The sequence below is a fragment of the Podarcis vaucheri genome (assembly GCF_965113315.1).
Source record: "Podarcis vaucheri genome assembly, chromosome: 11".
Classification (NCBI taxonomy): Eukaryota; Metazoa; Chordata; class Lepidosauria; order Squamata; family Lacertidae; genus Podarcis; species Podarcis vaucheri.
In genome coordinates this window covers 61272347-61294218 of record NC_138749.1, presented here as the reverse complement: position 1 = coordinate 61294218, position 21872 = coordinate 61272347, and the positions used below count along the sequence as shown (strand labels likewise).

Below are 21872 nucleotides of genomic sequence, written 5' to 3'. Positions count from 1 at the left end.
AACATGTATTTTTCCCTATAGCAAAGCTTCTTTAAAATGTGCCAACGCCTGTGTCTTCTGTCTCCAGACTTGTAATCCTAAATTAGCAAGCTTGTCTTTGCCTTGTTTACATACAGATGAAAGGCCAGGGTGTTTCAGCTTACTCTCTTGCTCTCCTCCTCTCTTTCCCTATCCTCTCTTTCTCTCTCATTTAATTGCTTCAAGTCTGGATTAACCCCTTTATTGGAATAAATAAATTTAAAGCTGAAGCTAAGGGATATATTTATATCAAAGTAAGCAGTCAAGTGCACAAGTCAGAGAGAATTAGAACTAACGTTTGCTTTTCTGACAAGGAAATAGCGTGGCTAGTGGGTGGGTGCCTTGCTTTTCAAATGCATCACTTTGTTCACTACATTTTGCTGTCTTATTCCTAGAGAACGACTCTTGCAGTTGAGGACAGCACTGTCCTCTTAAGTCATAGATTGGTATGCTGCTGTTGCCCATTTGGAACAGAGAGTTCTCTCTGGGCAGAGAGATGAAAGCTGAATTCCAGTTAATTACTTGGTCTGGATAAAATAAACCCTCACCTCGAGCTATCTTACAAATCCACCCAGAATTCTTGCTCTGTAAGGCACATATTATTTCAGGCCTGCATGCAATCTAAAAGAGGGGTTTTTTAAAAGCTTATTTTTAAAGGAGAGAAGGAAATTCTGTGCTTAATTCACTAGAAAGCAAATAATTTTATTCTGTTTCTGATCTTCATTTATAGCACCAGCAACAAGTGGTGCAGGCTGTGGAACGTGCCAAACAAGTGACCATGGCAGAACTGAACGCAATCATTGGGGTATGTCGTCTTTCCATTTTAGCTTTCATAGTCTTTTTTAAAATTAGTTCACTTTCTTTCTTTTTTCCTCCAAACTCTGCTTTTTGTTGTGAAGTTTAGTTCTCTCAGCTGGTCAGAAATAAATTGGACAGCAGTGGATCCAAGCACTGGTTAATCTGTGCTTCTGCAAATTGGTCAAGCTGTCCCTTTGTTGCAGTCCACCTAACAATATATACATATACGCTGTGCTTTTGAAACTTCGTAACAAGCCAGCTGGTAAACAAAAGAATACTACTGACCATGTAGCTATTTCTCATTTTCATTTTTCCAACTCATTTCTTTTTAAATGTGCAGAAGCTCAAAAGACTGACAACCAAATTGACAGAAGACGCTCCTATCTGGTGAAGAGCTTTGCCAGCCTTATATTTTAAGATCTTTCAGCCCCTCATTTACTCACTGGAAGTATCTACGGGCATCAAGATGTAATGTGTGAACTGAGACATATGCTGTAGCAAGTTCCACAATCTGAAATGTACTTCTTTTGAGGATGTGGAAGCTGTCATTGTAGAAGAACAAGTAGGATAATGTAGAAGGTGTAGGATTTGCAGTGCAGTGGTACCTCGGAAGTCGAGCGGAATCCGTTCTAGAAGTTCGTTCGACTTCCAAAACATTAGGAAACCAAGGCACGGCTTCTGATTGGCTGCAGGAAGCTCCTGCAGCCAATTGGAAGCCACGTTGGACATTTGGGTTCCAAAGAACGTTTGCAAACCGGAACACTCACTTCTGGGTTTGCGGCATTCAGGAGCCAAAACGTTTGACTCGCAAGGCATTCGGGATCCAAGGCACGACTGTAGTTTTTATCTCATGTGCTCCTGAAAGCATGCATTTGGTTTTACTTATTTTTCAAAATTGCAACCCACCTCTCAAACCAGAGTTCTCAAGGTGGTTGTAAAGACATAGGGGGGAAAGGCTGTGTGTGTTTTTAAGTCATATCATTTACAAATTAAAAATTAATATATAAAATATTAGTAAACATTCATTAAACATTAAACAAAATATATGAAAACAACAAGAAGCCACAGGTAATAGGTATTTTCAAAATTGACCATCAGATTTGATTGTTTTCTGAATGCACGTCTCATTGCTTAGGGTGGAGAATGGCTTCTGTGAATGAAGAAGGAGGCTAAAGGAACATCTGTGCAAACCTCAAGATGCATTTCAAAGCTATCCAAATATGATCAGTAAACTGCACACTGACTGTGTCTTGACTTTGCATAGTGTACACCCTTTGACCTTTTTTTGCTTGTTGTTTTGCGCACCTCTTTTTAAAACACCTCTAGAAGAAATGGTGCGATTGAATCCTGGAAACAAAGTGCCCCCCCCCACATGTGCCCTATTTTAGTTAGACAACTAAAAGGGCTACTTTGGCTGGTCAGCCATTATACCAGGGTAGAGCACCTTGTTTTCTCATGTTGCCTTTATTCCTTTTAACAATTCCAGCATGCCTTTGGGGCCTCTTTGCAAATATCATTCGGGCTGTTTTGACCTGAGATAATTGTATTTTGTAACAAGGACTCAAAGTGCCACACACGGGGTTCTGTGTCCACACAGAACTCCAAAGAGCTCGAGGTTGATATTTTAGATCAAATTCAGTGTGGCACAAGAAGCAAAATCTGCTCATATGGAATCGCTTTCCACTTGCCCTAGTGCCTTTGTATGTAGCTAATTCCAAGTCTCTGCCATCCCAAATACATAACATAGTTTTATGGAAAGCCATAAGTCATATTCCAAGGCAAAGGTGGGTTGTTGGGGTTTTTTGCAGAATTATCTAGGAATAAGGGATTGGGTAATATGACTCGTATTGGCCATCTATCATTACATTTCAGTTGGCTTTTTATTTTCTTGAGAACTGGTGGGCTCCTCATTGGCATTAACTGGGACAAGATTTTGTCCCAGTAAATTTAATATGAAATGTTAAATGCTGCCTCCTGAATTTCAAACATTGGGCACACAGTAGCAACATTTAATGGGCTCCCTTTAAACAAAGGAGGAGGAGGAGAAAACTTTTTATGATTCACTTCTAAAGACTGATAAAACAGTTGGTTGTTCAGAAGTACCATATAAAATAAAGGTGAGGAAAAATCACTAATAGCCCCATGATTCACATCTGTAATTATTCAGTTAGTTCAAGCAATTGTTTAAGTTATTCTAATGAAGACCTTACCAGTGTGCCTCTCCTTTCTCTGCCCACTCGCAAATGCTTTTTTCCCTTTTGTGTATAGAATATACATAAAAGTCTCCCTTTAAAAATGCACTGTATCAAACACGCTTTGAAATGCTAATTATTCCATTTACTTTCATTAAAATTCAAATTGCTGAGTGAAGATGTGGATAAGGGTTGCGGAATAATCAATCTGTAGTGAAGATATTCCTTCATTTATGCTTCTATCTTTTAACAAGGAAGTAGGGGCACTCTGATCCTGGCTGACAGGAGTGTAGATCGTGGTCTGATTGTAGCTTGTTTTTCTTAATAGGCTATTTTGAGTGTTCTTTCCTATCCCTCTGACCACAAGAAAATACCAGCAGTCAATTAAAAAATATAAATGGGAAAGAGTAACCTTTATTTCCTCTGAAGTGCCCCTTAGAAAGGAGGAGATGAATCAGACAGAGTAGGTTGTGTCGAATCATGAATAACATTTGTTATATGTCTTTTACGCTCCAGTGGGGAGACTAGAAGATGAATAATTTCCCAATTAGTTTTCATTACCTAATAAAACTACTGCTATCTAAATATTCTTTGAATAAAATAAATTGCAAAAGGTCTGATTTTTTTTAAAAACGTAAGTGCTTTTCATGTAAAGTTATGAGAGTGTGAGCCTTGTTTTACTCTGATTGTTAGACATTTTTTAAAACCACTCAACATTGTTTTAGTTGATGGACATGCATCTTGTAGTCCAGTGTGTGTAGTTTTTGTTTTATTTCGTTTTTTAACTGTTGTGTGGAGTTTCAGTGAAAATCTCCCTTTTAATTTTACTGTGAACTTCAAACTGCACCAAATGAATGCTTCCCCCCTGGCTGCTTGCTACCAGCTGGAGCTACAGCCTTTCAAACTAATTTAGATACCCTACATGGTTATACGTATTTAAATGAAGAAATATGAGAATAACATTGTCTTGCAAAAGGCATTTAATTTCACTGAGCAGGTAGGAGAGTTTATCCTCGCTAGGTGGCTGTTTTAACTGAATTTGGACATTCACAGGGTTGCGGGGAAACTCGTTCTTCTCCCATGTGCCCACCCTCAGTCATTTTCATCACTTTTTAAAAAATAAATAAATCTCTGCATACAAAATAATAGTGCTTCATTAATATCCATATTTTGGGGTTCCTCAAGAGGTGCGCTATCTTGAGTATATCTCAATAGGAAGATACACATACGTACATAGAAATGTTAGGAAAGAAAGTGCAGTTCTTTGTAGAATAAAATATACATGGGAGATATATGGGGTCATCAGGGATTGATCTAAAGGAATTCTGTGGTGTAGTTCAGTATTTTGTGAACATGTATTTGTAGTACGTTGTAGATCCTTCATACCTTGATGCTAGGATTTTGTGAAACCTAATGAAACACCTTGTTAACTTTGCAATATTCTTCCTTCATTGGTAAATGAACCAAACCACTGATCCATGCCATTTAAATGTGGAATGCTGAAGTGAACTTGAAAAACGGAGAGACGGGTTGTTCTCTTGACAGTAAACTAGTTGTGTTTAATGGAATGAAACACTTATAATGACTTCTTTCACAGGTCATGTTCCATTGAAAATTACTGACAGATTGTCACAAGTTAAATATTAGCCATCCTTCTTAAAATTTGTTTTTCAGGGGAAATGAAAGGGGGCGGGGAGGAGGATTTCTGGGGGAAACTTCACCATTATAATTATAACAGAACCCATTTGAGATGAAACTACTTGGTCACTGTTCACATTCCAGGGTTTTTATTCTAAGCTACTGTACACATATAGAAACATTTAATGCCCCCTCCAGAAATACTGCTCTTCACTGAAATGTTTTGGCTGGAGTTCTCTGTGCAGCTAAATGCCATTGGTCTGTGACTCTTTCCTTTTTTCTGGTATACTTTTACATAAAATGGGTTAGAGTCTACCTTGAGTATCCCAAGATCCCCTTCTCCTTCTGTTTGTGCCCTGTTTCTCCAGCCTGGGGCTGGGGCTTCTTCAGTGGACCAGGGCCAGGGCCATCAACTCCTGAGTAAAGGTAGTCAGGAGGCAGAGAAGTTTGGCAGGGGGAAGGGCAAAGGACCAGAGAGAAGTTGTTGAAGAAAATGAAAAGGTGAGGTACAGTGGTGCCCCGCAAGACGAATGCCTCGCAAGACAGAAAACTCGCTAGACGAAAGAGTTTTCCGTTTTGGAGGTGCTTCGCAAAACGAATCTCCTATGGGCTTGCTTCGCAAGACGAAAATGTCTTGCGAGTTCCTGCAGGCTTTTTCCCCTTCTCCCCCTTTTTCTAAGCCGGTAAGCCGCTTATCAGCTGATCCGATAAGCCGCTAATAGCGCTAATCCTCTAATCCGTCAATGGGCTTGCTTCGCAAGACGAAAAAACCGCTAGACGAAGAGAATCACAGAACGGATTCTTTTCGTCTTGCGAGGCACCACTGTAAAAGGTTGGTATCTATCATCATCAGCAGTATTGATAGTACTGACCTTAATGGTGATTATTATAATATAAACTGGGAATAGAAACGAGAAGAAGTTGTTTGCTCTCAAGGAGGCAGGGGCAGCATCTTAAAAAACACAATGTTAAACTCTAATTAATGTATCACTAGAATGAGAGATGGGTAGGTAAAGAAAGGGATTTAGAGTAGGGGGCGGCAAACTACAGCCCCCGGGCCGGATCAGGCCCACCTGGTCCTAAATCTGGCCCGCACCGTGAAGCTGGAACCCGCCACGAAGCCGAGACTCCCAGCGATGGCAAAGGGAGGAAGAGGCCAAGCGGTGGCAGCTCTGCCAAATGCCAATCAGTGGCGTTTGATTGGCAGAGACGTCACCGTGCCGCGCTGGGGTAAACTAGGTGCGGCGTTTGATTGGCAGAGCTGCCGCCGCTCAGCCTCTTCCTCCCGTTGCCGCCCTGGTGCTCCTGTGGGCCAGAGAGCAGAGCGGACAAGCTCGCTCTTTCTCTAGGCAGGAAGAAGCCTGTTTCACGTCACTGCTGCCAGCATAGGAATCAGATGATAGAGAGAGAGAGAGAGAGAGAGAGAGAGAGAGTCAGTCATACCTCGGGTTAGATGTGCTTCAGGTTGAGCACTTTCGGGTTGCGCTCTGCAGCAACCTGGAAGTAACGGAATGTGTTACTTCTGGGTTTCGCCGCTTGTGCATGCGCAGACGGTCAAAATGACGTCACGTGCATGCGCGGAAGCAGCGAATCGTGGCACTCGCAGGCATGGGTTGGTTTCGCTTCAGGATGCGAACAGGGATCCAGAACGGATCCCGTTCATATCCAGAGGTACCACTGTATATAGTCTGGCCCTCCACAAGGTCTGAGGGACAGTGGACTGGCCCCGTGCGGAAAAAGTTTGCTGACCCCTGATTTAGAGTAATAGAGATGGACAGAGAAGAATATGGAAGCAAGTGTGGAAGTCAGAGGGAAACAATTTAAAAACTATTTGTACACATTGACCTGCATCAAAGAACTACCAAACTGTATTTCCAAAATGTCAGCTGTCCGTCAGCTCCCTGTTTCACATTGTAAACTGCTTTTGATGTTGGGGTGTTTCAAAAGCAGTTTGAGAGAGGACATTGGGATCTGTTGCTGAAAGCGGGAAAGTGTTGCAAAATAAAATATCTTTCTGGATCACAGCCGCTGTGATAAGCGGTTAGTATAGGTGACCCCAGCTGAAACTGAATGGCTGTAGTTTACTTAGAATCATAGAATTGGAAGGGTCCCAATGGTCATCTAGTCCAGCCCCCTGCAATGCAGGAATCTCAGCGAAAGCATCCATGGCAGATGGATAGAGGTTTAACATACAAGGTTTAATTTACTGCATGTGAGCGGCAGCGGCTGACCATTAATTACAGTCTTATGCTGAAATGTATGTAAAGCAGGAAATACCGTATTTTTCGCCCTATAGGACCTCATTTTTTCCCCTCCAAAAATGAAGGGGAAATCTGGGTGCGTCCTATGGGGCGAATGCAGGCTTTCGCTGAAGCTTGGAGAGCGAGAGGGGTCGGTGCGCACTGACCCCTCTCGCTCCCCAGGCTTCAGGAAGACATCCGCAGCCTAGGCAGCCCTAGGGCTCCCCACGCTGCGGATAGCAGCCTGCCGCCCCTCGCGTGGGGCAGACATCGGCCAGCCCCACAAGCTCGGGGGACAGCAGGGAGGCGCAGCGCCGCCATCCTGCTGTCCCTCGACCTGGTTCGGTTTCCCCGACCTGTTTTTTTTGGGGGGGAATAAAGGAATTTCCCCCCCTTTATTTCCCCCCAAAAAAACTAGGTGCGTCTTAGGGGATGGAGTGTCCTATGGGACAAAAAATACGATAAATCTGATGTTGGCTCCATAAAGACATGTAGAATAGATTGTGATGTCAGCAATCAAAGGTACAAACAAAATTTTGTAATAAATAATTTCCGTTTTAACATAAGGATTTCATTTTTACTTATTACGTAGACAGAACGCTTTGGGGGGTGGGCAGGGCTAGCAGAAATCCACTGGACTAGTAAGTGACACACTTTTAAAAAGGGGAGTAGTAACTTGGAACTTAAATAAATTGATGGCTGTTCAGTGCTCCCCTTCCCTCAGTTCTGGAGGTAGTGATCATTTGTCTTTAAATGTGTTTGTGTATCCTCATATGCATACACACATACATTTATGTGTGTGCATACCGCACACCGTTGCCACATACGCCTATTTATGTTGCATACAAGTGGAGCCTTGCACTTGTGCTTGTTTATCACAGAGGGAAATGTAGCAAAAATGTAAGAACCAGGTATGCAGCGATGTTCCAAAAAATACAATTTAGCACAAGAAGTGCTGAACCTCAATTTTTAGCAGTGACACTTTAATGATAGGAAGCCTGCAAAATTATTTGCTATCAATTGTGAAGGCAATAACAAGCCTTGGTGGTTTTTCACACTCTCTGTGTTAAGTGCTTTCAGAATGACAGCGTAAACTGTGTTAGAGAACTCCAAGGAAGTAAAACTGATTAAAATGTTCATGCTTGAATGGTGCTGATGGAATAGTTCATTTGGACTTTCTCTACCTCCTGCAGCTCAAGCTGAAATATTAAAATTCAGTGGATTTAAATCTCTCTCCCCTCAGCTCAGGGAAAAAAAACATTACATTTTAATAGGTTTTAAACTCATAATTCACTGGTTTGGAGCAGTACTATTAAATCTATTTAAATATTACTTGTATTACTAAGGAAATGATTTAAATGATTTTGCCTGTACTGTTTCTCTCATACATATATAAATAGTATACATATATGTGTATAATTTTTAAAACAGTCTGGTTTAACCTTTAAGCATTTTGTTTTATTAATAAAATTATATTAATTGCTTTGGAAAATTAAAAATATGTTAAAAGTGAATGGCAAGCTTTAGAATAATAAACCTTTTAGATTGCATATAATTAGTAGATTTAAATTTTTTCTCATTAATGCTCTTGATGTAAAAAACAATCCATTCTGTGTTTGAGATTGAAATGTCTCTGCATTCCTCATCTTCCAGTATTTTTCTTTATTTTTTTTAAAGAGTGGGCAGCACATTGGTTAAAGCTTTTTGGAATATAATGTTTATTCTTTTGATTAGTACTTAACGTGCCACCTCTTTTCTATGTTTTCTGAGATATTTGGGGTTTGAGAGGGAAGTGGAAATCTCTGGATAGCCATGTGGTACAGATAAGTGCATACAAGTTCTAATAAAAACTTAGCATCGGTGCATGCTATTATCCCCGTGGCGCCACTGGTCCATGGCTCATGCTGCTAAATGCTAATGCATTTTTGCACTGGTGCTGAACGCAAGGAGGAATTTCTGACTGGGTGAAGGGGCTGCTTTTTGCCTTTCAAATGAGTTTACTCTTTGGGTCTTTGATCTGAAACAAAGGTTATGAAATAAGGGCTAGGCTTTGGGATGGCATAATTTGGCGCAGCTCCACTGAGTACCTTGATTTATGCCAGCTAAGAGTGCCTCCTCCTGAATCTACACAGGGAAGAGGATTTGACTGTCCCCGTTGATTCTGAACATTTTGATTTAATGCGCAGGGAGGGGAAAGTCGCATTTTCTCTGTAAATTATGGATGGTTACAATTTCAGTTTGTTTAGTAAAGTCATTCCCACCGAATGTGTGCGTGTTCAGAGCTGCCAACCTCTGAGAGCCGGGGAGGGTGTTGTATAAATTAGTAATAGACTGTGACCTCTGTGCAGCAATCATTTATTTTTCTGGCTTTTTATTGTTTGATCAAAGGCTCTGCCTATATTAAGCTGTGCTTGGAGCTTAAAGGCTGTAAAACAAATTGGCCACCTGCTGTATACTGTATACAGATTGCTATGGCGGAAAGGCAGAAGAGGAGTTGACATAATGGTGTGTCTGTTTCATGTTGTCTTTTGTTTCATGTTTTAGGAAACGCTGAAATATGCCATATCTTATTTAATCACAGTGTGGAACAGGTGCAGTGGCATGGCTCAAAGTGTCTGCAGTTGGATATTATATACTGTCCTATTTGGAGATTTTAAATTAAAGTATGAAAATTTCACTTGGTGCAGTAGCTTAGTACACTGCCTAAATAGGCTTAATGAATTCTTGGTGGATCATAGTACTTGTCATGAAGGGTTTCCCCCCTTCATCCCCTGCTTCAGTCTTGCCAAAATTACTGGGAATAAGACTTCTGAATAGGCTCTGCACATAGTGATGCTAATTCAGAAGAATTCTGGTTATCAGCCATTTTCCCAGGCAAGACAGTTCCAGGTCTTCTCATATTGGGGCGTGTTTTGCTGCATTTCAAAGGTAGTCTAAATGAACAATATAATACCTGCTTTGATGAAATTTCACCCACCGGGAAAGATCTTTATTATTTTTCCAGGCCTTTCTCACTTGTTGCCTTTGTTTCTGCCACTACTCTTGTGCTGCTTTTGTACATTTTACCGTTTGTTTGTTTGTTTTGTTGTATACATTAGCTTTATTCATTTTTATTCTTGTTGTAAGCTAAACTTGGTTATAGGAGGGCAAACTAATCCTGCAATGAACCAGTAGGGTGGATGGTTTTGGTCTGACGAATATTGCAAAGCCTAACGTTTAAAATGCAGAAATACTAAAAGAAGAAGGTGGGCACAGGATTATTCAATCCCTTGGCCATTTTGAAGGTTCGCAAGGGATGTGTGAAGGGAAGCAAAACTCTCTGGGGAAAATGGCAGACTGCTTAGTTGGTTCGTTTTTACAAGTGGGAAGATGCATCCAATAAGTTAATTCCTTTCCTAGTCAATACATACGGGCACACCTTAGTTACTCGGGTGAGTGTAGGCATTGCAGAAGCTCTTAATTATCATTTTAATGTTTTTCGCTGCTCTGGGCCCAGCTTTGGCTGGGATATTAAAAATAATAATAATAATAATAATAATAATAATAATAATAATAATAATAATAATAATAATAATAAATTCATTAATTAACCCACATATTGAGAGCCATTGGCAATTAAAGTGACTATAGATGTGTTGTTCTCATATCTTTGGCCAGTTGTCCTTTGCACCATGCTAATTTAGACACAAAGATGTAAAATTAGAATTACCATGTTTAAATAGAAGTATAACACATCTCACCACAGTGGGGAAGACTGTGGCCAGGTGCCTGGTGTGCCTGCTTAGTCTGCTGTCCAGTTGTTAACAGTTGATGGACATATTTAGGACCTTCCTATACAGGACACATGTCCACTGGAATTCAAGCCATGGCAAGTCCTCACATGAGTGATGGATTTGTCCTGCTGGCTCCAAAAGTGTGTTATATGTGTAAAGAAGACAAAATCTTAATGGATAACAAGTAAAATCCAGTCTGTATTGGGGGAGGGGAGGTAATAGCCAGCATCATATGAAACCTATTATGTCTTGTTCAACGTCAATGGCTGCCTTCTAAACCTGTGATTTCCCTCTCTTGCTAATGTTCATCATACTTGTTTTCCTGAAAGAAGACATGCTACTGACTTTTCCTCTTACATTTCTTACTCAATGATAAAGTCCAAGAGGTCAATACTAGTATGGGAGGCAGGAGTAGTGGTTAGTCTATGTGTTTTAACCCTGCATATTTAACATACCAGCTCATGTTATAAGGAATAGGATTTTCGAAGTGTGTGTGTGTGTGAGAGAGAGAGAGGGGGGGGAGCAGGGTTTTGGGGTGAGTGAAATGGATCTGCTGATTTACTGTTAATTTAATATTAAGGATTTCTATGTCTTGATATTTTATAATTTATTTTTTCCCTTTCTAGGTTTTGTAACTTTCTAGGTTGCTTATTTCTCTTTCTCCTCTAATTCTATTTCCTCCACTTGGTAGCTGTTTTTGTATGCAATGTGACTTGAATAGTAATACTAATGAGAATATTTTAATTGGATGTTGCCTCTATTTTGCAGGCAGCGTTGAAAGGATATACATACAGCATGCATGTGGGCTGAGATATAAAGTGAGGTCTTTGAGAGATTAATTTGTCAGTTAACATTAGAAATGTCTCTGGGTTGGAGGAGGATGTTAGGGCTGTTTGGATAATGGCAATGAGCTTTCAGGGTCTGTAAGGGGGAAAGCACTAGATTACTCTGGCATGGCACTGCTTGGATGATATCCAGTAGAAACCTGAATCCTTTCCAGGAAAATAGGCTTCTGAATGTGCTGACTCTAACAAGAGAACATTAGAAGCTAATTTGTCCATGGTTTATAAGCACATTGTGCTTTTAATTTGATCCCTTTTAGATATGTAGTTGGGAGATTTAAGCTTGCCATCAATATTTCATATCTTAGTTAGGAAATGGTAATGAAATCAATGGTAAACCTTTTTTGACTCCCTCCATGTTTTTCCACTTCCCCTTTAAAACACACCAAGTCAGGTTAATTCTCATTTTGTATTATGTACCTGGAGATTAATACCAATTACATGAAATGCCATAGATATTTATTAATAGACGAATTACCTGAGTTTCTGGTCAAGTGCTGTGTGAGAGAGAGAGCAACTCTACATGCTTTTAAAAAACATTTTGAAAGATTGGGCTCATGTTTCTGAGGTTTTTAAAACCTCCTACATTCATATGATTTGTTTTAAGGGAAAGCTTGGGCGTTCCTTTCAGGTTACAAAACATGAAGTGAGAACTGGTCCTCAGCTCAGAAATCCTGATTATTTGATTCCAGAAAAACAATTTAAAAATGACTCCCTTAATTTCACTTGCTGTCTAAATTACAATTAAATAATAAAGGTGATATATTGCTATCCCATGCTCAAGAGTTCACATATGCTTGTTGACTGGATATTATTTGAATAGCTTTAAGATAACAGGGTTGGTATAAGTTTGTAGAGAAATAGTAGTGCCCAAAGGACTCTGCCCAATTTATGATGCCACATTCCATTACAGAATATATTTGCCTTGGTGACACTTTTTACTGAATTTGTATTAGCTAGCCAGATAGTTGGAAGGTAGGATAGCATTGATTATATTCAAGTCAATGTTGCATTTCCTTGAAAAAGTTGGTTATTGCTAATGATCCAATCATAAATGAATCTGGTTCTTTCCCCAGATTTTTCTAAGAAAGAGTGAGGCCTCTAGAACCCATTGGGTCCCTTTTCAGAATAGATGTCTATAGCCTCTGCATCTCAACCTACTACAGCATCTCCCTTCCCTTTTTACAGACGATGTGCAGAACAGGAGGAGAGGATACTGCGACACACAGGTTGAGAGCTTGGGTGCAGGATGCAGTGATCCTCCTTCTGTCTGTGATGAAGTCAAGGCATCTGGGCATTATGGGAAATGCAGTTCTTAGATTATCTGAGATATCCTTGGTAGATTGAGAAGACAAATAATAAAGCCAGAAAGAATAGATCTTTGCCGTGTTTTAAACTGCACACATTGGAAGCCGTGTTTGCATTGGAAGGCTGTGATCAAGAGCCTTGTGCTTCCCTTGTTGCCAGTGTCAAGGGGGAGGCACAGCGGATAGCAGGATGGGACAGAATTATTGGATCACATTTTTATTAAATATTTTCTTGGTTTAGAAAAGCTGTGCACTGTCTCTTTTTCAGGTTGTGGAGTCTTTTCTACAGATCAGTTACATTTGATATGAGACATTAGTGTTGTATACAGTATGAGGTTGCTGAAGAAGGGGGGAGAGGAGAGGTGGGGTGGTGGAACTTAAATTATTTTCTATAGTGTACGTGTGGGGTTTTGTGTCAGCATCAACTGGGTAGCTTCTCTTCCTATTCGCTTAATATATTTCCTTGGTATTGAGAGGGATTGGGGGGCCCAGGGTGTGGTTGGTTGTCTGTGTTTGGCTGCAGTGAGGTTTGTTCGCATTTGTGAGGGGGGTGATTGTTGGGTCAAGTTACCCATATTGATTTGTATGCTGTTGGTGGATTCTTCTTCTCTTGATGGGCTGTGTACGTGATAAAGGGGAGACATACTGGGGTGAAGGCATCCTCTTCTCTTATCCCAGTGTCAGTTTCAGTTTATTGGTTAGATTTTCTTGTATGGCTGTTTCCCATATGATTTGGTACCACTGGTCCATGTTCACGCCTGCCAGGTCTGGCTATGATGCTTCTGGCTGCTGAGAGTAGGTGTGTTGTAAGCTCTTTATAATGTGAGTGGGCATTATCATCTTGGAAAACGTTCAGTAGGGCCAGTTCTGGATGACTTCTAATACTTGCTTAGTTCTTTTGCATATTTCTTGTAGGGCAGTTGATTGGATAACACTTCTCAAAGAAACATCTTTATTTTGGAATGTTCACCCTGTAACACTGATGTGGCCTCAGTATTAATTTCAGCTTGAGCAGGAACTGTTGGCTTATGTTTGCACCATTGTCACAGCACTCCTTCTGTGGCTAAAGTTCTAGTTTTAATCTGAGCAGAAGTCGAACTAGGATAATCTTTCCAACGGTTTAGAACCAAAAGTTGCAATAAAATAACTGGTGCAGCTGGTTGTATATCTAATTTAAATCCAGGGTGAAATGGTGGAAGTCGGGTGGAGGGACGGTAGCTTAATAGATACCTTTTTCAAATGATAAATTTAATTGAAAGGTAATAAGATTTTCACATAGTACAGTGTTGCCCATTTACATAATAGGCAGGAGTAAGTCTTGGAGTTTTGGTGGGGTGTTATGTTTCTGAAATTTGGTGGTGGTAATGCAAGTTCTTCCTGACCCTTTGTAAACATTATTAAGGGCTTGAACACACACACACACACACACACACACACACACACTGCTTAAAGAGTATAGTTTGTGAAAGTGAAAGCTGATTTCAGAGTCATTTTGTGAATCGCAAGTAAAGGAGTGGGGGGCGGGGGGGTGGGCTATTGTTTGGGCAAGTGTGAACTGAAGCAGTTCCCTGTTCGGATAGATTGAGCATGACACATTTCTTCCTGTTACCACTGTATCCCGCCCCCGCCCCCCCACGATTCTCACTCAGCAGCATCAACAAACCATCTACCCCACAATGGTTAGTATAGTAGAAAGCTTGATGCAGCCTTGGCTGAGGTCAAGCACTCCAATTCTAACCTCTCAAGGGCTTTCTCTATGTGTTGCCAGTGTACTGGTAAAAATGACTTTAAACTCTTGTCAGCGCAGTTACTGGTGCATGCATCACAGTCCCACTCAAATAAACCTGTCACAACACAGAGTCAGCAGCTAGAGAAGAGTACAAGGGCAGGCCTCTAGCTTTTCATTCGAGCATCACTAAACGTGCACAGAGTGCCCAATTATTTCAGCATTATTGAGCAAGCCTACAGGAGGACCCAAGCTTTGCTACATTAGATTTTCTTTAGTAATTTGCTCAAGTACCGCTGAGGACACTTAAAGGACTTAAAACGGTGGCTGCAACCAGTTTCCTTTTCTGGATTGTTAATTCAGGTTTCCTCTTTCAAATTAACTCTCACTGCACGCTGCGCACCAGCTCTAGGAGAACTGTTTAACACTAATTTTCTCAATTTTCTCCCTTTTTTTGGTGCGTGCGCAAAACTTTATTGCTGCTTTCATTGTTAACTTGTGTGTTTTGATTAGGCATGTGTATATATGTGTGTAACTGCTCCCGGAAGAGCTGCTCTTGAAAGGCCAGGCTTATCATTTTGGTTTTGTTCAGTTTAAAAATAGCTTAATAAAGTTCATGATGTGCAGCCTTCATCACTGTCCTACCCCCTAATTTTCCAGACATTATAGGACATAGTGCCACTCTAGATGTTTAATGGACCACATTTCCCATCATCCCTGGCCATGGAGATGATAGGAATTGGGAGTCCCAACAGCGTATCGGAGGGCGGTGCTTTGGCTACTCTTGCAGCAAACAATTGTGTATTTCAGCCAATTTCATTTATCAAATGTCTCCACCTGCACCAAGATGCTGTACTGTCTTTAATTATTTTTTGTGAAGCAAGGCCATTGACTGGCTGACAGCCCTTGAAGATACACGAGCGCAGTCCAGTGCACAGTTAACTGCACTTAAATCTCCCTTTCCTGGAACAAATTCAATATCTGTGTTTAATTTTTCACAGCAGCAGCAACTCCAGGCCCAGCATTTGTCACATGGACACGGTCTCCCAGTGCCTCTCACTCCACACCCTTCAGGATTGCAACCACCAGCCATCCCACCCATTGGCAGCAGCGCTGGCCTCTTAGCCTTGTCGAGTGCCCTTGGGGGTCAGTCCCATCTCCCCATCAAAGATGAAAAGAAGCATCATGATAACGACCACCAAAGAGGTAGGAGATGCTTCACTGGCCTCCGGGAAAGAAGTTTGCCTTTTAAAAATATACAGCCTGCCTCTTCGTGGAGAGGAAGGAGTGGGTGACAAAAGATTTGGTGAGCATGCAAGGGCAAGAGTCATCTTGGAACTCACGGAAGGTTTGGCAGCCTTAAAGAATTGAACTCATTCTGTTTTCCTCTCACCTATTCATAGAATCCCCTCGGTGGAACATGTACATGGTTGGCATGGTGGCATACATCTCCTTTCTTTGAAAGCCTTTTTTAGAATCCACATTTTCCATAGGCTTGTCTCCTAAAATTTATTCCCTACTGTAACCAATCCCGAAGCACATGTAACTGCATTTGCCCACATTATTCCCTCCCTACCCTTCTTTTGCCCATCTCTCTATTATTTTCATACTCTCAGCTTCTTGGGGGACGAGATCTATTTCTTTTGCACCCCAGGGAGCTCACTTCAGGGCTGCTAACATAGCAGTTTGACTTCACCCCCGGAGGTGCATTCCATTGCTTCTCGAGACAGGTGGATGCCAGTAATTCTGTAAGGCACCATGAGTCAGGTGGCTTTCAAATTTCAAAGGGGCATCCCACAGACGATGGAGCAGAATTCTGCCCTCTGGAAAAACAGGGAGCGACTAGAACCAGAGGATGGAAGTTGCAGGGAAGCAGATTTCTGATCAATATTAGGTGAAACCTCCTAATAAGAGCTGTTCAGCAGTGGAAGGGATTCCCTCAGAAGGTAGTGGAAGGTTTGTGTTTGCAGGATGTATTTAAGGAGAGGATGGACTGTCATTGTCCAGGATACTGTAGTTGCATCCTGCACCACAAATCCTGCATCTGAGCAGGGGTTTAGAGCACATGACATCCAAGCTCCCTTCCAACACTTTGATTCTGTGATCTGCTGACAGCACTGGCCTGGTTCAGTTATATTGCCAAACCATGGTATAGCATTGCAAGAACAAGCGTGTATCAGCCTTGGGCGGCACACATCTCCTTTGCACAAGGAGGTTAAAGGTTTCAGCCTTTGATTTAGAACTGTCTAAATCAACTATTAGTTCTGATTCTTGCTAGAAGAGTTAACTTGATTCTCTTTGGTGTTAACTAATAAAACAACAAGCCACAGCTCCATGAGTTTGAATATCACAGAGAATAGTGGTTAGTTCTAAAGTGGAAATATTCAGTCTCATTGTGTGTTCATAGTAGGATCAAGAGGGAGGGCTATAAAGCCAGAGGTTAAGCATTATATTTGGGTAAATAAAAATAATATTCTGTGTATAACCCTTGATTTGGATGATGTATGGATGGCAATGTTGGAAGTGTACTTTTGTTGGACTTAAGAAATTTGCTGTGGGCCATAATGTTAAGAGATAAGGATTGAATACAGTGTGCTTTGCTCCTATCTCTTCTCTTTGAAAAGCAAATATTTAGCTATACCTTGTACTGTAGATTCCTACATTATTGCTGTAATATTTATTGCTAGAAAGTGTCGGTAAGCCAATATAGTCAGATGATGAATTCAGTTTATAAAATTAGTTGTACAGTACAGGTGTCAATAAGAAACTGCACATATTAGATTATATGTGTGTTATTTATTTATTTTAGCAGGGATTAGGTTTGGGGGGAGGGTAAAGAAATGCATAATTTTATGTAAGCTAACATTTTTCTCTCTCTCCCTCCCCCTTGTCTTTCTCGGCCATGTTGGTGCTGCTGTTGTGCATGAAGATAGAGACTCCATAAAGGTAAGACTCCATTTCACAACTGGAAGGATTAGCTTAGAAGAGATGCAGTACTTTTCATTGTAGTTGAAGTAAAGCATAGGAGGTGTTGTGATTGTAGCTAGATATAATCTATATTGATTATCAGAGTCTTGGGTCAGCTATTCCAAAGGTGCTACATATAAAGACAACTTCAAACGGTCACACGATAATGATCAGTAGCTGCTGTGAGAACTATTTATGTGTGCTTTGCTTGTTGGCTGATTCCTGAGAAATACATACTACTCTTCTTATCAGGAAGTTTTCAGGATGAATGAGCTGATGCATGCTGGCTCTTTTGAGAGGTTTTGGGTTGCAGGGGAGACATCACACAAGGGAGCCTTCCTGCTTCCCCAACTCCTAAATCCCAAGAGGACCTTTGTTCCAATGTGCAGAGAGAGAATTCACTATGGGCTTGTCTCCCATCTGTTAAATGGTTGTCTGGAGTGACTCCCACAATTTTGAGCCTAGTAATGAATATTTTCACTGGAATTAGTGTCGGTGCCTAGAGGCTTTTTGATATTTTAACACAAATTAGCTGTACCGAGGCATGGCCTTTCAGATCTTTGGGTATGAAAAGCATCCTAAATGTGAGCGCTAATCTGTTGTCAAGCAGAAACGAAGACAGATGTCTTTCTAATAGCATTCTCCAACCCAGGTTCCAAGTTGGTATGCTATGTAAAATAGAATATTAGAGCTGATGTAATAGCCCAGAATAGAATATGCTTTGTATTTTTTTGTATAACAAAAATTATGCCAACTAGCCGAAAACAGTTTAATGGCTGCTTGTATGACACAGTACTAAACAGATTCAATTGATGATAGTAGAAAAACCAAATTAAAATAAACAATAGTCTTGACTATAACACGATAAAATAACTTCAGCCAGAAAGTAAATTAAAAGCTATTCTAAGCAAAAAAAGTGTATAAATTAATTCTCTAAAAGTCATCAGTGAACCAGCCAACTCCTACAGCATGTTGGTCAGTACCTGACCACTCCTGAACATTTCTGAATGCATATGAAATGCATTTATTCCCTCCTGCCAAAACTCTGGAATAGACACACATCCTGAATGGATTTTTTGCTATCCATGAGCTTCTCATGTATTTCTAGAAGGGGGTTGGAACAAGGCTGGCATCTTCACCATAGAAACTACTCTGCCATCCTCTGGTGCAGGAGTAGCCAATGGCTGTGCCATACAGGTGCTGTTGGACTCTAGCATGGCAGTCGGTCATGGATGATGGGAGTTGTAGGCCTAAGGAAGTTATATTAGCTTCAACCAGAGCCAGGGCCTTTTCAACTCTGGCTCCGGCCTGGTGGAACGCTCTGCCTCATGAGACCAGGGCCCTGCAGGATCTGATTTCTTTCCGCAGGGCCTGTAAGACAGAGTCGTTCCTCCTGGCCTTTGGCTTGGAGCCAATTTGATTCCCTCCCTATTTGTAGTTGATGCATACTTTCAGTTAACCATGAAGCATGTAAGCAAGAAGGCACTTTCTAGAGCAGGGGTGGGAAACCTATGGCACTCCAAACGTAGTTGGACTCCTATATCCATCAGTTCCAGCCAATATAGCCAGTGGCGAGAGACAGCAGATGTTGTAATCCAACAGCATTTTGAAGACCACAGGTTCCTCACCTCTGATCTAAAGTATATAGAACTTAAGGTTTTATGCAAAAACAATCTTGAGCAATTGGAAGTGTTCCATACTCAAAGCCTTTTGTCTCCAGTGATGACAGTGAAGTGCCAGAGTAACGTCAGGTTTGCAGTTAATGACATCTAAAGCTTTTTCCTATGTACATTTCATAATAAGTTTTTTTTCTGATGTGCACAGAGACACACTCCCAAGTGCAATGTTCCTAACAATACATGCATAAGACGCTACTACTAAAGCAGAGTTGATCTTTATGTGTTCTTAGATGTGATTTCTAGATATGCCTCATTGGTGCAGATGCAATTTAGCATTAAAATAACAGGAAAGCATAAACCTGCATGTATGAAGTCCACCTTGGAGAGTGAAGGAAATGGCTTCATGTTAACAACTATTTTTCTCTCTTTCCTGAAGTGGGAGAGGTCTGCAGTCTGAACCCTATCCCAGTCCTCTGCTGGTGCTGTTCACAGCTTTGTCATGTTGCAACAGAGTGAATTTGACCTTGTTCTTGTCACTTTCACAGTTACCCTCAGGGTTCTTAACAGCTGCAAACTGACAAGAACTGTCAGTTTTCCATCTGCAATAATTTTCAGTGTGTGCAGCAGTGGCAGGATAACTGTCTTTCTGCAGACTGAAGAAGCCAGCATTAAATCAGTTTACACATGGTTCAGTTTCCCAAATAATAAGTCCTAAAAACTTACCCCTCAAAAAGAAAGGAAGGAAGCCATATGTATGTATGATATATCTACCCCACCTTTCTGGCCTAAAATACCCAACCAATTTACTTGTTAACTGTTAAAATAAGTTCATCCAAAAAACCCCAGTCCCCAACAAAACAATCCATTTTGTTGTTTTTCTTATTTGAACTATAACAGTACAATAAAAAAACGTAATCCGGAACAGTTGGTCCATAATGAATTTGATTTTGCCCTTTCTCATAAAACCCTGGGTTCCCTTTAAATGTATTTCCAGACTCCAACAGAGTCTCTGTAAATCATAGGTTGGGAATAAGATCGAACTGGTGGGCTGCATCCTAAGCTGCCCCCATCCCTGACGGCTCCCACCCTCAGCTGCATGCCATTCTTGCAGGTAGGCAAGGTCAGCCCCCAGCCAGTCACCCTCCTGACATCCCTGTATGATGCCAGATGGACTTAACGTGAAAGGAACAAATCGGGAGCACACACTGAGAGTGCCCTCCTGATGCTTCCCCTTCTTCCTTTGAAGGCGTGGCTTGGATTCAAACAGGGGATGCAAAGGAAGAATGCAAGCAGGGATCAGCTCCACTCGAGAGATGTAGTGGTGAGGTGTCATGGCTGAAGGCTTTCTCTGCTTGCATTAGTGTTTCTGCTTTGCATATTTCTGTTGTGATCTTCGTGTGTGTGTGTTCCGTATGTTTTTAAGTTGGTTTTAATATGATTGTACACTGATTTTCAGATCTGCTTCAGTGGGAGGAAAGGCGAGGCATAAGCTGAAAAACAGAAATATACAGCAAAGACTATATGTGTTTCTCTTGTATTTGCAGCCAGTTTTCATTCAACTAGCAGTTATGGCTCTGTTAGTTTCTCTCTCTGCATGAACCTAAACAGAATGCATGGAAGCAACTTGTGATCTTTCCAAGAGGTGCTGTCTTCAACCATGTATGGTGGCCTTGCAGGGGCAAGCCTCCCATTTCTTGGAACTGCAAAACCAAAAGGGTTGCCCAAGCAAATATAAGGCAGTTTATGATACAGCTTATGGCTGGAAGGCTGCATGTGATTTAGGAAAATAAAAGTAAATTGGGCCTGTATACTAGTGGTTTAGGACGCTGGTGGCGCTGTGGTCTAAACCACAGAGCCTAGGGCTTGCCAATCAGAAGGTTGGCGGTTTGAATCCCCACGACAGGATGAGCTCCCGTTGCTCGGTCCCAGCTGCTGCCCACCTAGCAGTTCCAAAGCATGTCAAAGTGCAAGTAGATAAATAGGTACCACTCCGGTGGGAAGGTAAACAGCCTTTCTGTGCGCTGCTCTGGTTCGCCAGAAGCGGCTTAGTCATGCTGGCCACACGACCCAGAAGCTGTACGCCGGCTCCCTCGGCCAATAAAGCGAGATGAGCGCCACAACCCCAGAGTCGTCTGCGACTGGACCTAACGGTCAGGGGTCCCTTTACCTTTACTAGTGGTTTGGAGTGTAAATAGTCATGGCTATCTCCATGAGTTTTTCCATAATTTGTGAAAGATTGCATCATTACCCAAAGCTTTTAAGTATTTTTTTTTAAAAAAATGTTACTGCTTTTACTTTACCCCATCATATGAACACTTAATTGTTTGTTGGTTGCTTTTATGTTATTTAACTTATTCATCTCTTTATAACAAAGTCTTCCAGCAATTTAACACGGAGAATTTATGGTTAGACAGGGGTTTGGATCTGAATTGTAAACTGATGAATGGCATGTTAACAAATCCTGTGTGAACCATGAATGTGTGTAAACGATATTGCTGGATGGCCAGCGTTGCTCAAAACTGAAGAAAGGGCAATAGAGATTAACCAATGAGGTGTGTCATTGTTCAGTAGATGCGACTAATTCACCTGCAATTAATTTGGGGTTACTTTTTTTCTAAGCCATTAGGTAGACATCTGGAATGACAGCATGCAAGGGTGCAACTCCTTTTGCACTGATTTATTAGACAGCGATAGCTATAAATAAATGTTTGTCTTGTACAGCCATCAAATTGCAAGTTGGATTGTGTCAGCA

General features: G+C 41.2%; 1 protein-coding gene across 6 annotated transcripts in view; it reads left to right on the top strand.

The window, feature by feature from the left end:
- The window catches only part of LOC309542677 (transducin-like enhancer protein 4), a 125774-nt gene that overhangs the window by 57441 nt on the left and 46461 nt on the right, over window positions 1–21872 (top strand). For 3 of the 6 annotated variants that reach the window (XR_014224357.1, XR_014224361.1, XM_082241568.1), the window contains 3 exons: window positions 749–823; window positions 15536–15740; window positions 17464–17480. Coding sequence is in view for 1 of the 6 variants with exons in the window: in XM_082241568.1 (XP_082097694.1) it covers window positions 749–823; window positions 15536–15740; window positions 17464–17480 (297 nt within the window). In the remaining 5 variants the exon portion in view is untranslated. The remainder of the gene's footprint in view (window positions 1–748; window positions 824–15535; window positions 15741–17463; window positions 17481–21872) is intronic. The other 3 variants (XR_014224360.1, XR_014224358.1, XR_014224359.1) reach the window with 3 other exon arrangements.